Below are 27,182 nucleotides of genomic sequence, written 5' to 3' on the forward strand. Positions count from 1 at the left end.
GACGTCCAGTTCCCAGGACCCATCTCCAAGCGTTCACAACAGCCTGTAACGCCAGCTTCAGGGGAGCCTGCAGCCTCTTCTGGGCTCTGCAGGCACACACACATTTGGAACACACACACATACATATACATTTTAAAATTGAATCTGGAAATAAACAAATGGTAAACAATATCATAATTTTTCCTGAAATGGCCAGGATTCAGACCGAAGGATGCAAACGCCATTTTGTCCTAGCTGAACAAGGCAGCGTAAGGAAGGATGAGCTGTGGAGCACTCAGACTTAAGTCTAGTTAATGTATCCTGCTGGACGTTGTTAGTGCGCATGTATCTTCTAATGTAAAATAAGCCACAAAAGATTATTTTTTTAATTGACAGTCCTTGAGTTTACCACCTTATCACAGTAGTAAAATAAATATGAACACATAGCATATAAGACACTTCATTTTGAACCAGTTACAAAATGTAATAGTTGAAAATACAGCATCCACCATACTACTGAAGGAGAAAAACCACCAGAGTCAGGAGCCAGAGCGCGCATCCTACAACTTGTCTTTCAAATGAAACCCTTCCAGCTGAGGAAGGGGTCAAGACAAGTCTGCCCCCCATGACACCAACCAACACGAAAGTGGGCAGATGGAGTGTGTGCACAGCTCAGTGTCAATCTTGCAGGAAAAAAAAATCTGATTTTTAACTCACCTGTTTAACACAGTGGAGCTAGTGGGTGTTGCTCCCTCCAGTGTCAAACCAAAAGTTTAGTAACCCCTTGTTATCTATGGTTTATCTTTCTCTGATTTTTGTTACCTCTACTTAACCAAAATTTAAAGAGTTTGAAAGGAAGATGCTAGGAAGTGGAGAGATAGTTCGGTTGATTAGAGCATTGGCTGCTCTCGCAGAAGACTTAAGTTCAATTCCAGCACCCAAATAGTGGTTCATAATCTTAAGCAAACCCAGCTTCAGGAGATGCAGCACCCTCTTCTGATCTCTGTAGGCAGTAGGCAAGCATGTGGTGCAGACAAGCAGGTAGGCAAAATATCCTTACATGTACTTTTTTTTAATGTACAGGAAAACTCTAAAGATAAAGTTTGAAACTGCTCATTTTTCTGAAAATTGTGATAAGGATTCCTGCCTCCCGAAATATGATTCATCCCTTTGCTAAAGTGGTCGTGTTGGGGATGGAAAAATGACTCAGTGGTTAAGAGCATGAACTGCTCTTTGGAGGGGCCTTGCCTCAATTCCTAGCACCTACAGGGAGGCTCAGAGCCATCTGTAACAACAGTCCCAGGAGATCTAATGCCCTCTTCTGTTCATGGACATTGCATGCGTTTGGTACACAGACAATTTCAGGCAAAATACCCATGCACATAAACAAAATAAATTAAATTTAAAAATTAAAGAATGGCCCTGCTATATATGCCTCCTATCCCATAGCCCTTTAGTGTAAACATTGCTTCTGAGATACACCTGGCTCAGGATCAGCTGCAGCTGTAGTCATCTATGGATGCCTTAGAAGGCAGCCTCTGCAGAGAAAGACGGATAGCATAAAGGAAAGGGGAGAGCTTCTACAGACACTTGAAAGAGGGGTGAAAACGCAGCACCTTCCCACATTCTCTCTGAGGCCACTAATTCCTCAGTGAAAAGAGTGAGAATTTTTACATGCTTTTCCCAGGAAAACAGAGAGAACAAAGGAGAATTTGGAATTTAGAAGCCAAACCTCGAAGATCTATGCCTCAGTCACCATCACGTGAAAATAGTAAGACTTAGGGGGACCTCTTCCCCCTGTATATGCTCATAGGGTATCAAGTCTCTTCTTGGTAGCCTGCTATCCTTCCTCTGAGTGCCACAGGTCTCCCCATCCAGGGGACGTGGTCAAATATGGGGCACCAAAGTTCGTGTGAAAGTCAGACCCCACTCTCCACTCAACTGTGGAGAATGTCCTGTCCATTGGCTGGATCTGGATAGGAGTTTGAAGTTTACTGCACATATTGTCCTTGGCTGGTGCCATAGTTTGAGCAGGACCCCAGGGCCCAGATCTGCCCATCATAATGTTCTTCTTGTAGGTTTCTAGGACCCTCTGGATCCTTCTATTTCCCCATTCTCCCATGCTTCTCTCACATAGACTCCCATTAGGATGTCTTCCCCTCTGTCCCACTTTCCTAGTAAGTGAAGACTTTCAAGGGCCATGCCCCTTGGGCTAGTGTCCAGATATAAGTGAGTATATACCACTCTGCTTCTGGGTTAACTCACTCATTATGATCATTTCTAGTTTAATCCATTTGACCACAAGTTTTGGGAATTCCTTTTTTTTAAATAGCTGAGTAGTATTCCATAGTGTATATGTACCATAGTCATAGGGGAGGAGAGTAAGGAGAAAATGGGAGGGAGCGAGGAATGGGAGGATACAAGAGAGGGGGATAACAATTGAGATGTAATATGAATAAATTAATAAAATATATTAAAAAAGAAAATAGTAAGACTTAATATTTTTCTCACCCTGAACACTTCTTCATGAAACATGCCTCCTGACATCCATACCACAGAGAACATACACTGAGCATCAAGAATCATGGATCCAGAAAGATGTGATGGTTTTTAATCCAGGCAATCAGTTCTGTAACTTGTCAGCCAGGTAGCTTGCCCTAAAGCAAGGCAAATCTTCTTATTAATTTTGAAAAGAAAGTGTGACCCAGATAGATTTAAAAATAGACATGAAAGAATGTTTAGTATTGGTGGCTAATTTGAATATTCCAAACACTTATTATAATAATTAAATTATTTATCCCAAGTTGGTTTGCACAGACAGAGAACAAGTAAGATTTCTGGCCTCAGATGGTATTCATGGCTGTATTCCCTTAGCTTAGGTGGATAGCTTTAGAATATTTCTTCCATAAACGTACAAAGCCCCTATTCTCTCACAAACAAAGGTTTCCAAGCTGTTGAATAATTATGCTGGAAACCTGTATTCTTCTGCGTTCCAAACCTTACATTCAGACTAACTATTAGTCTACTATTGTATTCAGTTCTTCAACTTGAAATTATTTCCTTTACCCACAACCTCAGATCTTGCTTCCTAACTCCGTAATTCCTGGTTAGACTTGCAAACACATACTCACTGCTTCTTACGGCGGTTAGTCAAAGGACGCGTGCCTCTGTTCAGAGCTTTCACGCCTAGAAAGGAGAATGAATGTTTGGGAGCATCTCAGACTCTGGGATCAGTGACTAAAGTGGACTGAGTGTGCTCTCTTTCCCTCAGCTCACAGAGGACACTTGAACTCCCACTGTGGTGCTGGTGACAGACAGGACTTTGGGGGAGGAAATAAGGTTTGCAGAATTTTAGGACTTTAGGGGTCTTGTGATGTGGTGAGTGTCCTTAGGAGAAAAAGGGACACCAGAATGCGTTCTTTATCTTTCTATAGTAGCCCAAGGTGACTAACACCACGATAATGGATAGACTCTGATTCTTACTACAATGACGCAAGACCTCAAATGCTGGCTCTCTGATAAAGCTGTACTTTGCTTCAATACAATCTTATAAAGACCATTCTTGGTGATGAATTAAGCAGATAAAGTAGTAAAAAAAAAATAGGTACACACTTTACATTTTCGTATCATGACAGAAACATATCAAGTGGCTTCTCTTTATACTGTATTCAATAGTATGTTTATTTACAAAAGCGGAAGACAATAGCCACTGCTTCCTCATATTCCCTTGAGTGAATACATAGATTATGATGTTAGGATTTTAGGTAGAAGCTGGTTAGATAGCAAGTACACAAACATAAAGCTGATGGTATACATAAAATTTCAACAATATAAATGTGATGATTTGAATCAGAATATATGAGCAGTTACAACTGACATTAAATTATAAGTATTTTTTAAAAGTTCACTATAAAATAGTCATTTTAAATAAATATAGACAAAGCTATAAAATAAACCTAAAATAAACTATATAAAATAACCACTGTATTATTGAGGCCAGGGATATTTTTGTGTTTTCTTTTTAATTTTGATAATCCTCAGATTCCCATCACAACTGTATATAAGTGTTCAAATAATGAGCTAGTACCTTTTTTTAATTTATTGTTTTTCTTTAAATCTTTTGTTTCTTGCATATTTTCTTGTCTTATGGGAGTGGCTAAGGCTACTGTATTGTTATATTTATTTTTCTTATCATGACCAAAACAGTACCAAAAATTTAGGGTTGAAGCATTATTTAGGTTAAGAATGTTTTCTTAAATTCTAGTTAAGCGACAGTTGTTGGTTGTGCCTAATTTGGGAACTTATGGTATTTTAGGCACTGATCGGAAGTGTTAGCTGATCCATTTCTCGATATACGTCACTTCCGTGCCTCCCTCTTCCAAAGTTTTCCCCGTATGATAGGGCTGCCACATAAGTAGATCTCTGTGCTTTTCTGTCAGAGGGATTCTAATTGGCTTTACCCACTTGGAAGTCCCGGCCCTAATGAAGAATGAAAGAGTCAGAACCTAACTGTCTTTTCATCTCTGCCTTCCCCAAATTCTGAGAAGGTAGCTACACATTCCCCATGCCATTCCTGGATAGCCCAGGCTCACGGCTTATGGGGAGGGACTGCCTTCTGTTATCCTTCTAAGACCAGCGTTTCTCCATCTTGGCTCTCCTGACACTTGGGAGACTAGAGGCTCAGGATGCAGGGCTGGATGTGGAGGACCATCCCTCCTGTCTGTAATGAGACTCAAGTAACACTTCTGCCTGTTCATGACAAACATGATTGCTAGTGAGGAAACTGGCAGTGGGGGCCTCAAAATAGCCCAAGGTGAGGACCAGTGATTGAGGCTAAAGGAGGCAGAATTCTTCTTAGGCCAGTTCCTAAGTAGTTTCTCCATTCTCTTGTTTGGCTTCTCAGCTTTCCTACAACGATGCACCCAATGCTCTCCTTTAAATGCTCTCTGTTGTAAGCTGACTTGTAAGCTGACACTCGGTTGAAGTGACTTGTAACTGATCGTTTTGAATTATTAAACAATTTCTAGGTTCTCAGGTATGATAATAGCACACTCACTGGTAATGGCCAGTTTTCACCTGCTTTCTTTCATTTGTTACCATCTTTCCCCCTAACGTCTTCAGATAAGCACATGCTCATTACTCATCAGACACTTTTCTCTTCCAGGACATGCATTAACTGCTATCGAATGTCAGGTCTGGCTAGATTGGTTCTTTGAGTTACACTTGCTTTTTTTAATGGAAATTAAAGTATATGGTTTCTACAAGCCATTGTGGTATCTCGCAGTTACTGTTGAAATTTTTGAATTAGCACTGCAAATCAGACTTAACTCATAAAAGAAATGTTTTGAAAGATGAAGTAATTTTCAATTGCCATTATTATTAATATTTGAATATCCTTAGAAATGTCTGTCTATAATTCTGAAGTTATTTATTATGAAATATTCACTTCATGCTACCATCCAATCCATGAAAAAATATTTGTCATACTCGAAACTAATCTGTTATTGCCATTATCACATCATTAAAGTCTGTTTGAGGCTATCAAATATTTTTAAGACAAATAACATTACCAAACCTTGAAACAATGAGTGAATATACTTAATTTACATTAGGAAAATCTCCACAGTACAGGTGAAAGGAAATTCAGTTATAAATTATAAATTCATACACTTTTTATGTATTATTTTATACAAGTGTGGTATACACACATAAATATTTACCTAATAACTGAAAATGTTTCAGCACCACAGAGCATTAAGTAAAATTATTAGTGTTTTCTGATAGTAGGGTTAACTAACTGAATGCTTTGAGAAAAGAAACACACGAAACAATTGCCTTCTATTCAAGCTTTATCCTTTTAAAATCCGAACCACACACCATCATGCGAAAAGGAATGTGTTTTAGAAGCAGTAAAAGATATGGTTAAAGATGTAGTTATATCTTTTCTAAATTGTATTTCACTTTGTTTTGGAAAAAAACAACAGCTCTATGCATTAAGAAGCACAAAGCAACCAATGCTTGCAGGGAATGTATCTTAAACTGGAATATAACTATAGTATGTTTTCCTTGAACCTGGTCCCGAGTGTGTCCTGCCCCGTCCCCAGCCACCCCACCCCACCCCACCCCCACCCACCCCACCCCACCCCACCCCCACACACCCCACCCCACCCCACCCCCACCCTGCTCTCACCCCACCCCCCCACCCTGCCCCCACCCTACCCCGCCCTGCTCTTTGCTCTCATACTGCACCACTACGTGCGCGATTTCTTTTTTTTTTTTTGAAATCTTTTTTTTACCATTTTTTAATTAATTTGTTCATATTACATCTTGATTGTTAGCCCTTCCCCTGTTTCCTCCCATTCTTCCCTCCCTCCCACTTCCCCCCTTCTCCCCTCCCCTATGTCTGTGATTGAGGGAGACCTCCTCCCCCTATATATGCTCTGAGATTATCCAGTCTCTTCTTGGTAACTTGCTATCCTTCCTCTGAGTGCCTTGTAAACATTTGCTAACTTGTCTCTGGGGTGGGCTCCCTGGAGAAAGGTCAATCAAGCAAAGCAAGGTTTAGGGGGGCCCAAGGAATAAGCAGCTTGTTTTGCAGCTTGCCTTACATCTTCAGGATAAATCAATGCCTAAAGGATGCGGGACCAGCAACTGTTTGACAACGTTCTATACTCTAGATCTTACACTGAGTACAAGTGAATCAAAAGACTCTAAGGTGTGTAAACTAAGGCAGTGACAGTTGCCCCGTGTAGACAACTGGCCCTTACTCAACGTGCAATCTGCCTACCCCATATTTTTGCATTATCAACAGAGTAAACCTATCCATGGAAGCAAGAGGGGGACCTGAGAAGACTAGCATTTGCAAGATGCAGATGGAAGACAGGTCCTCCTGAGACCTGCACCACCAGCCTGACTATTTTACATTAATAACATTTTTTTTTTCATTTCTGTCGCTGCAATTTCACCAGAAGCTTTTCCCAGGGCTCTTCAAGGCCTCCTCACTCTTTGATCGCTTCTGCCAGACAGCTTCAGCCATCTTGCATGGTGAGCTGCCTGTGGAGCAGCCTGGGGTTGCCATGGAGACCATGCCAGCATGAAAAGAGGGAGGGTGAGGTAGTTGCCAAGTGGACCAGGGAAACATGACAGCTGAACCACCACTCTTGAGGTACGGGTGATAGACAAGTAAGATGCAGGGAGAGGTCAGCAAGGATGAGATGAGAAGAGACATTTAAACTGAGCAAGTGTTTCTGGATACGATCCGTTGCCTCTACGAAAATGAGACAAAAATTCTAGGTCTCCAGGAATATTCAAATATCCAATCTACTGGGGCTGGAAGATAGCTCAACAGCTAAGGGTACCTACTATTCTTTCAGAGGGCGTGGTTTCGTTTCCAGCACCCATATGATGGTTCACAACTTCTTAGAACCCATTGCGCTAGGAATTCCAGTTCCAGAGGTTCTGAGACCTTCTTCTGGTCTCCTCCGGCCCATGAATGCAGCTGATGCAAATAAAACCCACTCAGGGACAAACAAATGAATAATTAAATAAATAAAAATCAATGCACTAATCAACCTCTCTACCACCCAAATACACACAAATATGTGTTTAAGATACGCAGGAACGCACACGGTCACAGAAGGGCTTTTACTATATAAAAAATGGGTCTGGATTTTCATAATATCCCAAAGCAGTAATTCTTGAAAGCCAACAAGATTGCTTTGGAATGTGCTACCACTTTATTTGAGCACATTATCATAATACTGATACTCAATCATGATTCACATCCGAGTCTGTGCCACTGACAAAGTGAAGCTTCACTTTTTTCATACTTCTGTACAAAAACCAAAGTTTCACCTTAAATACAAGAGTTCTGAAACCAGGTATATGTTTTTGGATAGAAACACAGGTTCTGAAGGAGAGACCCCCTGTATTCTTCTGCCTCTTTAAATGGTGTGCTTAGGGGACACCCACCACTACCCTAGTTCTCTCTGTCTCTTGGCACATGGTAAAAATGAGCAGCTCTGTAGTGTGCTCTGCCTTTGAAATATAGCTGTGCAATAGATGACTTCATAGAACACTTCATTCATCTCCTCCAGTGGCCATGGCAACCTGCAAAGGTAGGGAAGCCATTGGCTGGATGCCCAAGTTACTAGTATTACATAAGACTCCATTTCAAGCCCTTGATAATCCAAACAGCAAATGCACCAAGCTTTCCTTTTATCTGCTGAAACCAGGGACCGTTTTCTCAAGCAGCATAACTCAGTTTACCCACACGGACACACATTCTCCTTGTTACGTTACAAAATATTCCACTGAAGACATTATTAGCCATTACCACTAGGAGACCAGGGAGTTACAACAGACTCTCCTGATGTCCACGCGGACAAGCACATGATTACTAGAAAAGGCAATCCTCTTCAACAGGAAGCAACTTTCTGTGTGAGGTCCACAGGGCTGAGGTGAGGACTAGATGAGTTTTCACAAGGAAGTGGCGCTATTCAAGAAGTGTTAGACAGAGAAGCATCTATCACAACTGTCAGGGGGGGGGTTTAAAAATGCGGCCAAGGGTCCACTGCCACTGTTAGCAGCACTACCAATACCTATGTCAGTGGAGTGAAAGGGGAGAACTGGGATTCTGCAACCAAAACACTCCACATGGTTAGTGCAAGTTAAATTTGGACTTTAGCAGAAAAGTCCATTTTTTTCAATGTATATAGCCAACGCAGTATTCTGGGCACATTTTACACACACACACACACACACACACACACACACACACACACACACACAACACCTTAAAATAATGACATTGGAATGTATTGCTTAAAGTCTTATTTTACTTATGTCTTATATCTCCATTTGCTGAATGTAACCACTCTAAGCCTGGGTAGCAAGAACCTGGGTGTGGAATGGGTTTGTGGAACAGGTTTAGTAGGAGGCCTTGAGACTTCTTAGAAAAATTACTCACAAGACATAGACTATTTTTTACTTTTGGTTTTATTTGTGGAAAGGAAGAAAATATTCCTAATAATTGGTTAAAGTGACTTCAAAAGAAACAATGGAAATGCCCTTTGCCTCTGTGAAAGGCCTGCTCTAAAACCACGGCGAATCGAGGCGTCCGGCAGCTTTTGAGTCATCTTCTTCCCACGATCACAAGAAACCAAAAAAAAGACAATGAAAAATATATCTATTGCTTTAGATCAGTTTTCGTATTCCCTTTCCCCCTGCTACTGGAGCAAGAAACCTATGGCACTTCTGGTGACAATAATTATATTATGCTGATTTGCCATTTAATAAACGGCAAGTCAGGTTTGAATAACAAGCATCAAATACTAGAGTAGGGTACAAGATTATTCAGTAAAGTGAGCCACCTTTTCCTTACTGATGTCTTTGAAAACTCTGACTAGGAATATTTGAACTTCTAATATGGAACTTATCTTTTAGTACTCAAGTTACCCTACTTGTTATGGTATATTTGCTACAATGAATAAACCAATACTTAAGCACTGCTATTATCTAAAGTCTAGAGTTACTTTAAATTTACCTCATCTTTTCCTAATGTCCTCTTACTTCTTGAGGAGCCCACAGGGGACCCCACACTATATTTAGCCATCACATCTATGTGGGCTTCTGTCAGCTTAGACCGTACTTTAGACTTCTCTTTTTTTCTGAGGACCTTAACACTCCTTGCAGGAACCCACAAAGATCAAGGGCTTCTCTCAGCACATTTTGTCAGGATCTCAAGCTGGATATTTGTTACCGACAACATTGTAAACTGCTTGCTCATATTCTTGCGTGCACCGCTATATTTTAATGCCCACCACTTGGCACAGCGGTCCTTCACTATGCATAGTGCATTTGTTCTGCCACCTGCCATGGTACTTGGATATTCAAGCCCTTTAGGCAAAATGATGCAGTGTCTATATGACCTATGCACACAGTCTTTAGGTACATAACAGCTTTCTATACCACAACATCGGAAACAATGCAAACACTAGGTGATTAGCTATCACACTGTATATTTTTTAAAGAAATAGAAACAACAAAAATAGCTCTGTGTATAGATAGTACAGGTATTAATATTAGTCTGTTTTTACTTTTGTTCAGGTTTGATTGGGTCCTTGGTTGCAGAATAGCAGATACGGAAGACCAGATATGCCATCGAAATATCCAAAGTGCAGTGAACTCTTGGACAGGAACTGTCACACGTACACAACTCACACAGCTTCTCTCCTTCCGTCATGGTTCCAGGCACTATACTCAGGTTCTCAGGATCAGTGGCAAGAGCCCTTACCCACCCAGCCATATTCCTCGCCCAAAATGTATTGTGTAACTGAGTAGTATCTTATATAAATTAGAATTTTATTTCAAATGCTCATTAAGCACTTTCACTTGCAAATATCGACAACATAAAACTAGGGGTCTGAGCTTGGTCTACATATATGTTACTATTGTGTAGTTTAATGTTCTTGTTTGGCTCCTAACAACAGGAGTATCAGGGACTCTGAGTCTTTGCCTCCTCTTGGGACCCTTTCCCTCCTATTGGGTTGCCTGACTTGAGCCTTGATAAAAATTAGTGCTTGCGCCTATCCTTATTGTAACCTATTACGTCATGTTTAGTTGATATTCCTGAAAGGCCTGCCCTTTCCTGAAGGGAAACTGGGGAGAAGTGGATTTAGGGAAGAGGGAAGGTGATGGGATGGTTGGTAGAAGTACAGGAATGAAAGGTGTGGTCTGGATATAATGAATGGAAGAAGAAGTTAGAGAGAGAGACAGAGAGAGAGAGAGAGAGAGAGAGAGAGAGAGAGAGAGAGAGAGACAGACAGACAGACAGCGAGAGACAGACAGAGAGAGAGAGAGAGAAGGAAAGAAAGAAAGAAAGAAAATGAATGACAGACAGTAAATAAAATTTTCTTAAACAATGCTAGAATATTACAAGGATATTTGTAAAGTTCTCTGAAGAGTAAATATGAAACCTATATTACGGGAGGCAGAGGCAGATGAATCACTGTGAGTTTAAGGCTACCCTTACAAAATGCATCCAGGACAGTCAGCGCTACACAAAGAAACTCCATCTCAAAAAACAAACAAACAAAACAAAACAAACCAGGAAAGCTACAAGTGCTATTGTAAAACAGTTGCCTATGACTGACTGACTGACTGACTGACTCTAGAACTGTTCCCAGAGGCACACAGCCCAAAGTTACTTGAGTCGCTTGGGGACTTCATATAATTCTTTCCAGCTACACCAATGTTAATCCAATCATGAGGTCCTCTGTGACCTAGCAATTGGCACATCTCCCTTAGTGGTTTGAAAACACAGGAGGATTTGAGTGTCTTACTTGGTAAGCCACCAAATGGAAATTTTCAGTGGAGGAAAACAAAAACCTTAGGCGTTCTATCAAATTATTAATTAGTTCCTTGATTAAAAAGAATAAAAATTATTAGATTGAAATTTGACTTTTTTTGTAGTCAAATGATGTACATAAAGCTATGCATGGTATCTCACAGCTCTGATTTCAGCACAAGATTGATGGAGAGCTATGGAAATTCTAAGGCCAGCCTGGGCTACACAGCAAGTTACAAACTAGTAGATCTATATAGTGTGAGACCATATTTCAAGAAAAGAAACATGAAAGGAATAAAAGGGAGGAAAAGGACACATATCGGGGATTCCCACATCCTCGTGGACACTGTGGTGAAGCAGGACAGAACATGTATTTTACAGATTCTCTGAGTAACTTAAACAACACTTTCAAGGCATGAGACAGCTTTAGCAAATAGTCAGCTGAGTGCTCCTTTTCTTTTCTTTCTTTTTTTTTAATTTTTTAAAAAAATTATTTATTTTATTATGTATACAATGTTGTGCCTGCATGTGTGACCTTCCACAAGATCTCATTATAGATGGCTGTGAGCCACCATGTGGTTGCTGGGAATTGAACTCAGGACCTCTGGAAGAACAGACAGTGCTCTTAACCACTGAGCCATCTCTCCAGCCCGAGTGCTCCTTTTCTTACCTCTGTGAGACTCAAAGCCAAAACCTGCAATAGCACACAGATTGCCAAAAATGCACATGAAGGTGGCAAGGAGAGGCCAGAGTATCTCCGCTGCCCAGCCCTGATGTGACCAGCCTCTCTGGACAGCTACTGAGAACGAAAGCTAAGTGAGGAACCCCAGAACACTCTCTAGAAGTAAATTGAGTCGGGGGTGAGCAGAACTTAGCAAGATGGATTACCCAAAAGCCCAAGGTGTTATAGCACCCCAAGAAGGAAACGCTCAGTCCACTCTGCTCTTTGAGTGGACACAACTTCACAAGGAAACTGACTTGAAATACAACTACTAGGTAGGTCAAAAAGACTTTCCCCAAAGTAATGTCATGTTTTACAATAACGCAGTTGAAATGTGAGAGTTTTCTCTTTGGAAGACAATTCACTAAAGAACAGGAAACTTAAAGTATATGAAACCAAAACTCTACTCTTAAAGTAACATAATTAGGACCTAGCATTTTTATTATGTTGCAGTATTCAAGAGCCACTAATAACCAAAACACACTAAAATGTATTCCTTATGAAAGACAATACAATGTGCTCCACATGTGACAATCAAGGTCTTATCTCAGAATCAACATTGGACACGGCTTGAGTTTGAAATAATTTATTTTCCAGTCTCATATTTCTATTGCATGGAAATTTAAATCCAACAGAAAATACATACTTTGGGGAAATAAGTCTGCTTTTGATACTTCAATGCGGTGCTAATCATTTCTAACGTTACCATTATTCAACTACCCATACCCTTAAAATGATATTTGTAGAATGGTCTCCGAACCCTTAAGCAAGGCAGCATCTCCCATATGGTTCACAGCATGCAACTTTTCTTTGAGATAACACTCATTTTTCCATGAAAATATGAAGTGGGTAAAGTTCTAAAAGTTTGCTTACTGTTATCCTGCAACAAAGTACCCAGGATCTTTGAATCCTATTTTTGGTGAGATGATCTGCCCTTGAGAAACAACCTGCTGTGTCCCAGGATGTCAAGTAACACAAGGCAGCTAACTTACCAGGGGAAGCAGTTGTAAAACCCTATTTATGGAAACTTGGTCAACTCTTGTTAACTGACATCTATATTGACCTCACAGCCGCCCACAACTAGGTTATGTGCTTTCTAACTTTCCCTCTGCTTTCAGCTAACACTTAAGGCAGGCTTTAGTGGTGATCATATATTAAAAATGTATCCTTCATAAGGCATGCGCCTAAAAGCCAGGCATGCATTAGTGTTCATATAGTGCATTTGTTCTGTATCCAATTATGCTTCCCTTAAAATATTTTAAGGATCGACCCTCAAGGATAAACACATGAAAAACCACCTTGCACCCTAATAAGTGGATGAGATGGCATCTAGCTCACATGTATATTGTGAAAGCTATTAAATGGGGGTACTTGTTAACTAGGGAAAATGTCTGTGTTAGCCTTCAAAAAGCAGGAAAATGGTCAAAGTAGCTGTAGCTGAATAATCAAGGACAGTGATAGATGGGGGAAATGTGAGAATCAGAAGGTTTGATCCTTTACTTGATCATCTTTACAGGGGTCATAAGCAAAGGCAAAATTCCAGCCTTCTGGAGGCTGTGAGGATGATGTACTGGAGAGAGGCCAGGAGAAGGCAAGTGTTCCTGCCATCAGGAGTCTGCAGTAGAAATCCAAGGGGGAGACCCCTGGACCAGCATCGTGAACTCAAGTAAAGAGAAGCAAGAAGTTCAACCAAGATGAGAAGCATTCATCTAAGTTGGAACGACACATGTAAAAATAACTCTGCAGAACATTAATTAACACACGAGTGCCTAGTGCTCCATAACATGCTTCACACAACCATCTGTGGTTTATACATTTAACACGAATGGCTTAATTTTAAGCCATTTGAAGAATTGCCAACATTATCTACTGACATTATCATTTACTAGGGAAGTGGGTGGCCATCTTGTCTGTAGAGACGTCACTCATCTCAGCAAACATGCATCTGACCATTTCTGAGCTGTGGCAATGACTGGACTGGGGTTTGCTGAAGGTCACCTGGGATACACAAAGTCACAGAAGCCTAAGCTCCGCAAAGCATGGTGGAACCACTGACACAATGCTCTTTGTCATGACTTTACCTAATGGAGGGAAACGTGCTGTGTCTCTAAGTCTTGATTTAGTTCAGTGTTCTATTCAAGTTCCGATGTTACTGATCATCCACAGACACTTAGCTAAAACACTATCTGCCCCCTGCCATCTTTAAGATCAAAATCTTCTGGCATCATGGGACTCTGTACACTTGCCCACCACACCCTGTAACATCTGAAACCCGATTGTGTGGCCCTATTTGAAACGAGTGTTCATGTACAGCTTCCTTGTTGACTGTAGTGGTTGCTGGTAGCACCACTACAAACAGCTGTGCAGCACATGCAGAACATCCTTCTTGATGTCGTGCAATGAACTTAGAAGCAGCTGTATTCTTTCAACATGACCTGCAGCGAGCCATGCTCAAAAATACATCAGCAATAAACACCTAGGTAGCATCACTCTGCTACTCGGCAGTAAAACTGAAATCACTCCTATGGCATGTGAGCATCCTCCTTAACCTAAGTTATGGGCGTGCATGTTGAGCATTTGTAAGCTACAGCAAATTTTAAAACTACACTCAAAGTCCACACAACAATTTGTTCTAAATACTAAGAAGGAGAAGGAAGGGTTGCATGCAATAGATACAGTCGTGTACAGAAGAAGGATAATGAGAGAGTGTGTGATGAAAGCTTAGTGTTAGCATCTTCTTTGGACCAGAGCTGCGAATCTCAACAAGTCAAGTCACTAAACCCTGACTCACCCCACCTCAAAAGCTACAAAGACAAATGCCTGGATATTTTGTCCTGCTACTTGCAATCAGGTAGCCATCATGGAAGGGGTGTTCTGAAGATCTGTGAGCACAGCAAAATACACTGGACAGAAAACTGTTAATGCTATTTTCAAAATAGTTATCATCATTTTTAAGTGCTAGGCTATATTAGAATACATATGTAAAAACTCAAGTGCTATGAAAGCTCAAAGTAATAACTTTGCTTTTATTTCCTGCAGGAGCCCTCTTCTAAGAAAGCCAGTGCTGCTTGGCTCTGTCAGCAGTTCACCCTCTTGTAACATGGCATCAGCTGCCATCCTGTGTGTACAAACTGGGATGCTGAAACAGACAGTGTGTCAGTCCACAGGAGAGACAGGTAAGCTCCTCATGCTTCATTGGGAGGCGGAGAGGACGTTTAACACAAATGATCTAGAGTCCTTATGACTATTACTGTATTTTAAGGGAGCTTGCACAACTATGTCAGACCTGATGGGAAATAAGGCTGTACCACCATCTAAAACTGATTTGGAACAGGAGAGTTGCAATCCTTCATGTAGAAAAACAACCCCCCCCCCCCCGCCTCAAAGGGAAGCCAGTATATCTTGCTCTCCAGGAACGTACCCAGAACATGTTGTTTGCTCCCCTTTAAGGCTTCTTGCTTATCCAAAACTTAATTCTGCCCAGTTTAGGGAAAGCAGTTAGGGAAAGCCACTGGCTCATTCTTTTACAGTTTTCAAACATGTCTTCACTTTTTAACAGAGGCCCCAGATCAGCATTCTCCACCGCACACCTATCCAGTGTGTGCACATATAATCCTGCTGAGCAAGGGGTGTCACCCAACTGCCAATTGCACCAATCTTCCCGCTCTTTTCTTCCACAGCCTACTTCTATCTAGTGTCCACAGAGCAAGGTAAGGTTACCTCCTGCACATGTTCCAATGGGGAAAGTGGTGTTAGTCTACAAGTTATCATGCACCCGAGTGGCAGGAAAGGACTTTAGATTTGTAAGGGGAATAGACCACGAAGCCTGATGCAAACAACAACAAAGCCATGTCTCCTCCAGGGCTTAAACTCACGCTACTCACTAAGTAGCATACTCAGTGGGGAGTTTTCCCTTCTCCTCCTTATTTCCTTCAAGAATTTGGAGAATGGAAGAAACTCAAGTTCTGTAACTTCCTTTACTTCTTCCTATTGGCAGGCTGGAGTTGGGAGTGCAAAGAATCTCTGCAGTTCTATTGAAAGTATTTTTAAAGAAATATGCTGAAGACAAAAAAAAAAAAAAAAAAAAAAAAAAGGAAGCTCAAGCACAGTTCACACTTCTAAAACTGTTCTGATAAAGCCTCACCAGCGCCAGACACAGCAGCCCTCCAGGAGAGAAAATAATATTCCAGACATAGCTTGACAGATTTCACTGCTGAAGAGCAATGGGGGCTTTACGCCACCCCCTTTTTAAAGTAACAAATTTTTGTGCAAGAAGAAAATTGCAGGGAAGTTTCCTGATCTCATTTAGCATAGCTTTCAACATTTGAAGTTGTACAAAGAACTAACAAATACACTGCCACCGAGACTCCTTCCTCTATGCCATACCGCAGTCACTGCAGCCATTAGTGAGGTGGCCATGTTGTAACTGTCTTTGAAATGAAGTTCAAACACTCTGTCTTACAGGCTAGAAAACACTTTTATTCCAACTCATAACAGTTACCATATTTTTGGGGCACATTAAAAGTTCCAAAAAAACATTTTGAACTTAAGCGTGGCCCGTACAGTTTTCACATTAATTGCTGGATGGTATCTGCAACTCCTCAGAGTTTCATCTCAGCATCCAAAATTAACCCAAAGCAAACAACAGCTAAACCTTATGAAGGTTCATGAACCACTTTAGACAATAAAAACAGAGTGATGCATATAACTTGTAATAATTAGCATATTTACTATGTGTCAATCACTACCTAAAATTTGAGAATCAATAATAAAATAAATTCCCAAGTGGGCTAATTATGGTGAAAAACCTACTGTATGTAACCAGGGGGAGCGGGGGAGGGGGCAGGGAGGCACACATCTCTGGGAGAAAAGAAAGAATGTAAATTTTTAAAATGTATTTTTCCTTAGACTGATGCCAAACTCTACTACCCCGGTGGGCTTGCACCTGACAAGAAGGGAACTATGAAATAGCGCTGAGAAATGCATCTGTAATATAGGTAAGGACCATCTACTCAAGCCAGGATGGTCGCGACCACCTGGCTTTCTCAAGAAGAGGCCCCTATATTGGTGCAGGTGCCTAGTTAAGCATACGGTGGGGGTGGGGGGGGAAAGCAAAAGTAGAAATTACAAAATTAATGACTTGACGTTTTATTATTTCATAGAAAGAATAGCTAACACTCTTGCTGTTCCTTATTTTGCTAAGTATTTTAAATACATGATTTTGTAATTTTCCCTCAATGCAACCAGAAAATATAGGAATTGGTGTGTCCCCTAAACTCATTGTGACAGTAGCAACCCAACTCTTGGGGGGTCTATCTTCTAGCTAGCCTCTCGATATCCATCCCCATTGCTTTTCTTATCACAAAGACACAAACCAGTGAGTGGTGAGGTATTCTCTTTAATAAAAGTCACAGGATGAGGTTTAGACCCGTGCTCCCCAAAATACAAATTATCAAAATGAGGTCATTAAAGACATGGAAAAGGGAAAGCTAATCAGTTCCATTTAAATCACTAAGTCAAGCACAGAAAAGGAGAAATGGGTACACAGTCGAGATAAGAATTCTCAGAAGAAAAGTACACAAATTGATGAAATGCTTAGCCTTACCTCTTTTTTTTTTTTTTTTCAAGGAATTAAACTAAATCTCAGGAGAACATAGTGATTTTGCAGTGTGCTGGGCATTTGCTTTATAACTGCAATGCCCACTGTGGTCAACATCATGGGGTAGCAATCTTACTCTTTCTGTGCTGAAATATAAATGATACGACTTCTTTGGAAGACACATTGACACCATCTGGAAAATTCTCAACTAGTCTCCCTGAGGCTCAAGGAACTATGCTCTGTATCGGGGCTAAATTATAGCTTTAAAAAAACACGGGGTTTCTCTGTATATCCTTGACTGTCCTGGACTCCCTTTGTAGACCAGGCTGGCCTCAAACTCAGAGATCTGCCTGCCTCTGCCTCCCAGAGGGCTGGGATTACAGGCGTGCGCCACCAGGCCACCACTTTATAGCTCTTTTTTTTTTTTTTCCAACTTGATTTACTGTGGAAGAACTGTTCTTTCTGGGAGTTAAATTATTCTATGTTGAAGGTAATGAATACTATGTTACTCTAATATTTGAAGGACCAAATAAAATATTTGATAAAGAATAAAAAGTATTATAAGGAGCAGACATTTTTAGATTGAGCGGTCACACTCCAACTCACATAAAACATATTTATTTCTAATGTAAATTTTTCCTTTCTTAACTCTGCCCATGATTGTGCCTGTTAGGACTGAGACACTGAATACCAATCACAGTCTAAGTAACTCCGCTGAGGTAAAGGATGCGCTGGGTTATAGATATCTTGATCAGAACTTACATAGTGGTTTGGGAAGTTAGCTTCTGACAGGTCAATGTTTGTCACTTAAGAGGCCATGAAATTGATTTTAGTTAAACACGAACATGAAGCATGAGAATGAAGCCCCGAGGACAGGTTACTTCAGTTAGCCGTTCGTAACTCAGCTGAATTTCATGAATCATCCTCACTGTAAGGCAGCCAGGGCAGTAGGCACTCCCCTGGCATTTACTCATATAGTCACAAAACAGCGTGAAATATTTAAAGAGCTCAACTACTAAATGAAATGCTTCAATGCTTCTATGCCCTGAATTCTACAAAGCAGAATTCTTTGTAGACCATGCCAATAGGGAACACTTCTTTCTTACTTCTGAGGCTTCCTTCCAGGTGAAGGGAACTTAATTAATGAAACACTTCTGGCCTCTGTCCAACCCTTCACTTTCCTGGCCCCGGAAGAATACAGGATCTGGTTGCCTGGCTTCTTTCTTCCTCTGGAGATATCCTTGTCTGCAGGAGAGCAAGGCTAGGCCCTGTCAGCTTAGGGGCAGCTCAGTCTCCAAGGAGAGGAAGAAAGATAATGAAGCAAGGACCTGGGATGTCACTCAGTGGTCACACAAAGCTATGGGTTGGTCCCTGGAGAGGATTCCTTCATTATCTCCCCATCCGCTTCTAAGTTCCCATCCCGCCCAGAACAAGGGGGTAGGGTTATTTATTTGGCTCCTTAAAGACATCAGTAATCGATACTTCTGTGCATTTTATAGTTTTAAAGTAGACTGTAAATGTTTCTTAATAACGTTGTTATGCATACATATGAGAGGAGGTATTTCAGCAGACATGAAGCGTATCCTGAACTAGGAAAACGAACCAGATAGAACATCTACAGAAATGTATGCTGACCAACATGCATCTTTTAAATCTAATTTCTGAGGTCAGTGTGGTCACCGCAATGATTAAACACATAAAACAAGACTATTGAGAAATCTCAGCCCTTGCATATGAAGGATAACCATACTTAATAATTTCAGTGACATGATGTCCCTCTTGATCTAACACTACTAACCATTGCTTTCAGAAAGTGGTATGTTCATATCATTCAAAACTTGTAGAAATTGTTGACACACAGACACCTACACTGATTTTAACCAAACATATTTGGTTTACCTGTTTATTTAGTTTTTTTTTTTTTTAAGTAATGTGTCTCACTACAATATGTATTTTACTCTGGAAACATAATTGGCAGTTCTCACAACAAAACATAAATTTGAATATAAATAACGATGTTGATTGCCAAAACACTTCCTTGGCTGGAGATAAATTAGCCTGCTCTCACATGGGGTCACATCCCATAACAAATTCTAAGACATATATCACAGTGTGGCGACCATAAAGCCTATGCTGGAGAAGGTCCCAGTTACAACAACTTGGGAGAACTCAGTGATGCTCAAACCTGGAGGACCCACAGCCCACATGCCTCCCTCCACTGCAGCACCCTCGGTGCTTTTCCTAGTGATCTCCTTTAAAGGAGGATGCGCTCTCCTTTCCATACAATTTTTGCTGCTTCTGTTTCTTTATATTCCCTTACAGTGGTTTTCTGCTGAGAACTGAGCTCTCAGCATCTAAACTGAGCAGCTGTTGAATATCTGACCTCACAGAGTGATGCTGATTAAACAGTCTATAACATTCTCTGTAGAACATTAATCTTTGCAGAAAATTTGATCTTAATCAGGAGGCTGACATAACAATAATAAAGAATATCAAAGTCTTGAAATGTCTCACTGCTGGGATGTGACAATTGTTTAAGAAAAAAACAGCGCTGGGAGATATAACTTAATTTCCTTTACCTTAATGATTATATGTTTCAATATATGAAAGAATTGCAAGATATTCAAGACAGAAAACTTGCTATTTTGCATGCCAAGCTATAAAATAGAGATTTTACAATGGTGTATCTATATCAAATGATATTACAGTAATGTCTAATCTTAGAGAAGACGGGAATCATTTAATGTCCATAACCTATTTAATAACACATGTCTTAATAAATACAAATTTACAAGTCATTCTTTCACATACTTTATATTCAAACCACCATTTTGAGATATTCTACATTACTGTACCCATCTTACAGGTAATGTGATGACTACATTAATGGTCAAGAGCAAGCAGCTAAGAGACAAGAGTTGGCATTCACTGAAAACCAATGTTCTCTCCATAGCTCCATTTGCATTAGGAGAATGCAAGACAGCATTGCATTACTGAAATTCACTTTTCTAATAACTTTTATAGCAGATCCTAAATATACAGAAAAAACTGGGCCATGCCCTACAACCTGTTTGTGATCGCTGTATGAATTTGAAATAGTGGGATGTATTACAATATGTGATACACACACACACACACACACACACACACACACACACACACACACACACGTTTAGCATTCAGCACACAACTTGACCAGGGTAATAAATGGGTGAATGCATGTTTAAGACAGAAGTTTCTAGGAATCACTGTCTCACTTATTTTGGTCATTGTTTGTAACCTGTCAAAACATAATTGACACAGAATATAACTTCAATAGCCTAATGTTGAACCATTTCCTACAAATTAATTAATTAACCAAGATACAAACCTTGAAATCACCTCAGCCTCCATGTGATTAAAAGACAAAGAGCTGGAATCATCATCATCTCATTTTTTAAAATCACAGAATGATAAAAATATTCCTATGAGTTTCCCATGTTGGAGGTATTGTTTGTGAACATAATTGCATTCATTAAACCTAACCCGGCAGCTTATTAACCAGTAGGCTGGACTGGCAAACAATATGATGGAAACTACTTATGTATGACATGTTTAATGTTTTGTAGTCATAAAAAGCTGCTACTTTGGCATCTAATCAGATAAGCTTGAAGCTAGCAACAAGAATCGGGAACTGTTTTCCTGAAATCAACTTTTCACACACAACAACACACAGCTCAGGCCTTCATCAAAGTGCTTCACCTTTGGAATACAGACAGTGACAACTCCCACGGAAGCCAGTACAACGAACAATCTGGACTTAAAGTTTGCTTACTCATAAGCCAGTTAACAAAAACCCATTGCGTGATAACTTCCACCAAACTACAGGCTTAAAAAAAAGAAATAACTGAGAAGTGTGTGGTTGGATTGCATTCATAGTTTGAGTTTGAGTTTAAGTATGTCCAACTATGAGGGGGTCTCTTTAAAGCAAAAATAATGTCCGCAAGGGCAAGACAAGCATTACTTTCCTTTAAAAGTGACAAGTGACTTTATATTCAAACCACCATTTTGAGATTTTCTACATTACTGTACCCATCTTACAGGTAAATAAGCTGGGTCTGATGACCACATTAATGGTCAAAAGCAAGCGGCTAAGACACAAGAGTTGGCATTCCCTGAAAACCAGTGTTCTCGCCATAGCGCCGTATGCATTACCACAGAGAAAGCTCCAAGAAGGTGTGTTCATACTCTCTTCATAATGGGGGTGGGGGGACATCTGGAGGCTCTGGGAATGTAACCTTTTCTAACTTGGTTTCAGTAGGCTTGTCACAACTAGATATACTGATCCACACGAAGAATGCATGGTTTTATAAACAAAATACTGTAAGTTATTCCAAATTTAAAACTAATGATTTTCCTTCATAAGAAGAACCTGACCCCTCAAAAAAAACTGTGCAAAAATCTTCAATAAATCCACATACATGCCAAACAGCAAAGAGTTGCATTTTTGAGAGAGGCCCCACAAATTCAATTACATGCACAAGGTGAAATTCTTGGAGAATACTATAAGTTCACTTTTCACTTTTACATTGCATTATGAAAGTGATATTATATATAGAAAAATATTTAACAAAACTAAAAATTGCATTTTCCAACTACTATTTTTGAATTTCATTTTTTCCTGTCTGTGATAAACTACTGAACTGTGAGAAAGAACTGATGACTTCTCTTCTATAGCGAAAGATGTGAAGTAGTTGGTAATGCTGGAATCTGACTGTGCATGACTTTTATTGCAAACATTAGTGACATCTATAATGACTGGGTTTTACAACTGCACAAACATGCGCACAATTAAATAACCCCTTTCCACAAGACTAGGACAATTTCATTATGGCAATAACCTCATTCGCTTCCTGTAAGTGCCATTCAGTCAGGTGCTATCACTTTCAACCCACACCGTGGCATAAGAGCCGCATGCAGAATACATGGAGTTTGCCTCACACCCAGCAGCTGCTCTCTGAAGGCACAGACGGGCACACACTGGTGTCAACTGGTCTCTAAGAACCACAGCTAACAGTGAAACACCAGAAGAGAGGAGAGAGAGAGAGAGAGAGAGAGAGAGAGAGAGAGAGAGAGAGAGAGAGAGATTAGGAAAAGAGGAGAAAAGCATTCCTCCTTCTAAGGCATGCTTCTGAAAGAATATTTACATTAATATAATGCAAGGGATACAACAGTGTGCTCAAAAGGCTCCTATGAAGTTCCCGGAACATGAATGAAGGTGAAACTACAGCGATGTTGGTAAAAGTGTTCCCTTAGGTGGAGCAGTGTGGCCTCGGGCAGTGCTTTCCCACACTCACTTGTTATTAGTAAAACTACAGTCCTTCTAAATTCCAACAACTAAGTCCAAACATAGCCATCTTCCTTCAAGCACTGGACCTTGCCACCCGCAGAGCAGTCGGGGTACTGGTCAACATTAATAATGGATTCTGCTTGGCACAAGAGCCGTCCAGCAGTTGAAGGCAGCTATGCCATACACAAGGATTCTGGCCCCTATTGGCCAGACTTTCCATAGACTGGATCCCTCCAAATCATGCACAGATCTATTTTGGCATCCCCAAAAGGACTCATATCAAACAATCTTCCAGGAGATTTTAGTACTGTGGCTGGGAATCCTTCTAATCATGCAGATTCCTGCCCGCCAGCAGACAGACATCCACTCAACTACCGCCAGTGGAAGGGTGCACAATGAGGTAACTCACAGGCAGTGGCAACACCTCCCCGTTTCATGGAAGTCAATGCAGAAAATTTCCGGCGTCTTACATACCGGTCACACAGTTCCTAAAAGTGAACTGGCCTTCAGGTCATGCTTATGAGGCCTGATTTTTGCTCACTACACATCTCTTTTCTAAGCCAACATATTTGTTTGAGAACATTGGGCATGCATATTTATAAAGCCTTGCAAAGCTCAAGCACACCAGATCACCTCAAATGAGGGAGCACAGCCTCCTCCTCTATTATCCTCTTCTCCCACACCCTTCATTACCCCGATGTTTACAGTGAAACGCAACTTTGGGCATTTAAGAAATAAGTGGCTCTTTGTGGAAAATACAGGGATACTCATCCCCTAAGCCCCCAAGTCTGTTTTCCGACCCCCACCCTCAGACCAGGGAGGTTGCACCTCCTTCCTAGAGACTTTATTCTGAACAGAGTGGCTCAAACATGCTGAGTAGCAATCGATGAAAACACATTACACACCAGAAGAGGAGGAAGGTCGGGGTGGGGGGGGGGGTGAGAGCGAAACGCAGCTTTGCTTTCAGCCATTAATTACGAATCACCCAAATATCACTACGCATATCTCCCGTGCACAAGCACCCTTGCCAAACCTGCCTCTTAGGCAGCGCTTTCCAGAGCCTCGCTATCTATTGTCAGGACAGAGAAGCCCTGGAAGCCTTGAATCCCTCTGAAAATGCGTCCTCGGAAACGCTAAATATAGACCAAGGGGGTCTGAGTCTGGCGAGCAGCGGGAGACTGAAGAAACGGCCATGGACGCATATGACTAAGTCTTTCCATTTTGTTCTACCCAAACATCGTAATGACATTGAACATAAGGGCAAAAGACTGGAAGGAAGTCTTCCCCACCCCCACCCCGTCTTCTCCGGTATATTAGGGACGTCATGAATGCAACCCGGTTGCTCTGGAGGGTGGCGGGGAACAGCCGGTGTTGCCCTATATACGCGTTCTCTTGGGGAGAGGGGTGGCAGGGAGGGGAGCACGCGGAGAAGCCACTTGGTAACCGCTCCAAGAAAGACACTGGCCCCGGACCCCGTTCCGGGCAAAGCCTTCTTCCGAGAGGGGACCCGGCACGATCCCGGTCCTCCCCCGGGGCAGACAGCACCCCGCAGCCACCGCCGCCACCCCTGGCGCGGCAGGCAGCGGAGGGCCAACCCCCACCGCCGGTGTGAGCATGAGGACGACGCCCGGAGGATGCGCTTGGCTCCAGCAGCTCAGCTAAGGCAACTCACCGAACGGCGCGGCGCCCGACTGCTTCCTGGCGAACATGCACCCGCCGCCAAAGACAGCTCCTCAGTCAGGGGAAAGGCGTGCGCGCCGCCGCCCGGCTTCAGAGCAAGGTCCTGACCTTGCCCAGCTGCAGCATCCTCCGCTTTTGTTGTCGGAGCGCGGCCGCGGGACAAGTGATGCTGGCGGGGAGCAGGGGCGAGCGCGGCAGGCGAGAGGCGGCTCCCGACGCGAGTGCGCAGCGCCCGGCCCGGCCGCCCCTCCGAGCGCGGCGAGCGTAGCGCCCCCTGCCCGACTCCGCGGGCGCCGCGGGCTCCTCGGGGTTCCGCGGGGCTCCCCGGGCTCTAGCTGGGCTATCCAGCCGCCGCGCCCGCCGCTCCGCTCGGCCGGTTGCCGCCGCGGGCGCGAGCCTGGGCCGCCCTGGCGCCCGGCGCCGAGCGCTCCCGAGCTGCGCCCTGCGCGCGGCCCGCGCCACCTGTGCCGCCGCCGCCGCCGCCGCCGCCGAGAGCGAGGCTCCTCCCGCCGCGCGCCACAGCTCAGCCTCCGGCTCAGCCGCGGCGGCCGGCTCCGGCGCCTGGCTAGTGAGGGAGCGTCCGCCCCGCCGCCGCCGAAACCTGCCCCGGGTGCGGAGCATGCCCAGTGCCGCCAAGAGAGCGGGCGCTTCGCCACGCGAATTCCACTTCTGGTTTTCGCGGCGGCAGCAACGGCAGCAGAGATGGGAGGAGGCGGCGCAGGTTGGAAGAGGACCGAGCATCCTCGGGAGCGCACAGCACCCGGGCTGGAGCTGAAGTGGAGTGTTGATTTTGGCGGGGCAGTTGAGGGGTTCTGGAAGAGCTTGTGAGCCAAGCCAGCCATGCAAGCTAGTGGCTGGGGGTGGATGCTCTTGCAGATTCTAGGGTTCCAAAGCAAAGAACGGTTTTACCTCTGTGAGAGGTTCTCTTCACTTCACGACTTCTGCCTTGTCTCCACCACCTCCACTGTTCTGATTATGATTTTTTTTTCACAGACACTTTTCCCCTTATGCAAACTCAGTCTGTTCTCAAATCTGGAAAACGGATAAACTTCCTACAAGGAAGTCGCTTGCTGGATCTAGAGCTTTAAACATTTCTCCCAGTTCTCACGTCACGTTTTATCCAATTGTCCTCTTCTACACCTCAACAACTTTCCCCCTCCCTTCTTCTCATTGCCCCTTGCTAAAATGGAAACTTTGGTGTTCCTCCTCCACAAATCCCGGAGAAGGCTGTGCAACTTTCTCCATTTCCAAGTGAGTTTTCTGTATGTCTCTCCAGCAGCCATTAGGCCACACAGAGTGCAAAACATAGCAAGCAAATTCACACAATGAAAAAAAAATCTTGTTAACTAATAAAACCATGCTGTGCGCCCAGGGAGCCCTCAGGACCTTCACCAATGTTCCTGTGTTGCTGCAAAGCCTGTCAGTACCCCACTACTCATCTCTCCTGACCCCGAAGATCCAACTGCACTCCATCCCCTTCTTAGACCCATTTTCTGAGTCAGAAATAACCGTGACAGAAACCACAAACCTGTAGTAAGAGGGGTCCCAGCTTCAATAATCTTAGGGATGTTCCTATTCAGTCCGAAAGAGATTCTCCAACAAAGTCAAATTATTGGTATTAAATCTCACACATCTTCTGTTACTCTCTAGAGCTGGTTAAAAGCTGAGTTAACTGACTCAACAAGAAAAGAATAGGCAGGAGACTGAGCAAAGACTGTTCTCAACAATGAAATGTAAGCCGCCATCCCTCCTATCTCTGGTAGGCTTGGTGTCACTCGCAGAAGTAGTTATGCAGTGTGAGTACTATTCTGAAGTTGGAATGACATTAACATAGCGGGCTTCCCTTGAAGGAAGGTACGGGGTCATTTTCAGGTGTTAATTTACATCAGCTCCAAATGAATTTGGGACTTGTAAGGCAAGCTAGCACCTCTGTCATATATATTAGATAATAAAAAAGATGTGCTTAGTGTGCCTGTTGTTAGCTGGTGGTTTTGTGTGTGCTAGCCTGTGGGAGAGGCATGTGTATGTATGTCAGGCATGTGGTATACGTGAACGTGTGTTCTGATGCCTGGACATCTGGGGAGAAATTAATGATCTTTTCTGTTCTGCTTGGCCTTATCCTTTAAGGCACAGTCTTCCACTGAACCTGCAGAAATAATACTGGGGGCCATCAAGCTCCAAAAATCCTCCAGTCTCCAGGTCCCTGCAAGACTGAGATAGGGGCCTGCGCTTGGCCTCACCAGGCTTTTTGTGTGGGTGGGGAGATCCCAACTCAGATTCTCACACTTGCAGAACAGACACATTTACTTACTGAGCCATCTCTCTGGGCCACTGATTTTTTTTTCCTTGTGTATTTTAACTCAGTGAGTAGAGGGAGCAAGTTAAGGTGAAATCAGTTATTGTAGTAGATGCACAGATCCTATGCTCAGAAAATACACATATTTTTATGTCCAAACAGATGCAGTGTGAGAAAATGCTCTTCCAAAGTTTTTCTTTTCTTTTGTTTAATGAGCAATTGCAAAATTCC

General features: G+C 42.4%; 1 protein-coding gene across 3 annotated transcripts in view; it reads right to left on the bottom strand.

Moving 5' to 3' along the window:
• CTNND2 (catenin delta 2) overlaps positions 1 to 24,824 on the bottom strand; it is an 836,853-nt gene extending 812,029 nt beyond the window's left edge. For all 3 annotated transcript variants that reach the window (XM_084781517.1, XM_084781518.1, XM_084781516.1), the window contains exon 1: positions 24,648 to 24,824. In XM_084781517.1, coding sequence (XP_084637643.1) covers positions 24,648 to 24,684 — 37 coding nt within the window. In that variant the 5' untranslated portion in view covers positions 24,685 to 24,824. The remainder of the gene's footprint in view (positions 1 to 24,647) is intronic.
• Positions 24,825 to 27,182: the final 2,358 nt, after the last annotated feature.

The sequence above is a fragment of the Acomys minous genome, assembly GCF_964271855.1.
Source record: "Acomys minous genome assembly, chromosome: 5".
NCBI lineage: Eukaryota > Metazoa > Chordata > Mammalia > Rodentia > Muridae > Acomys > Acomys minous.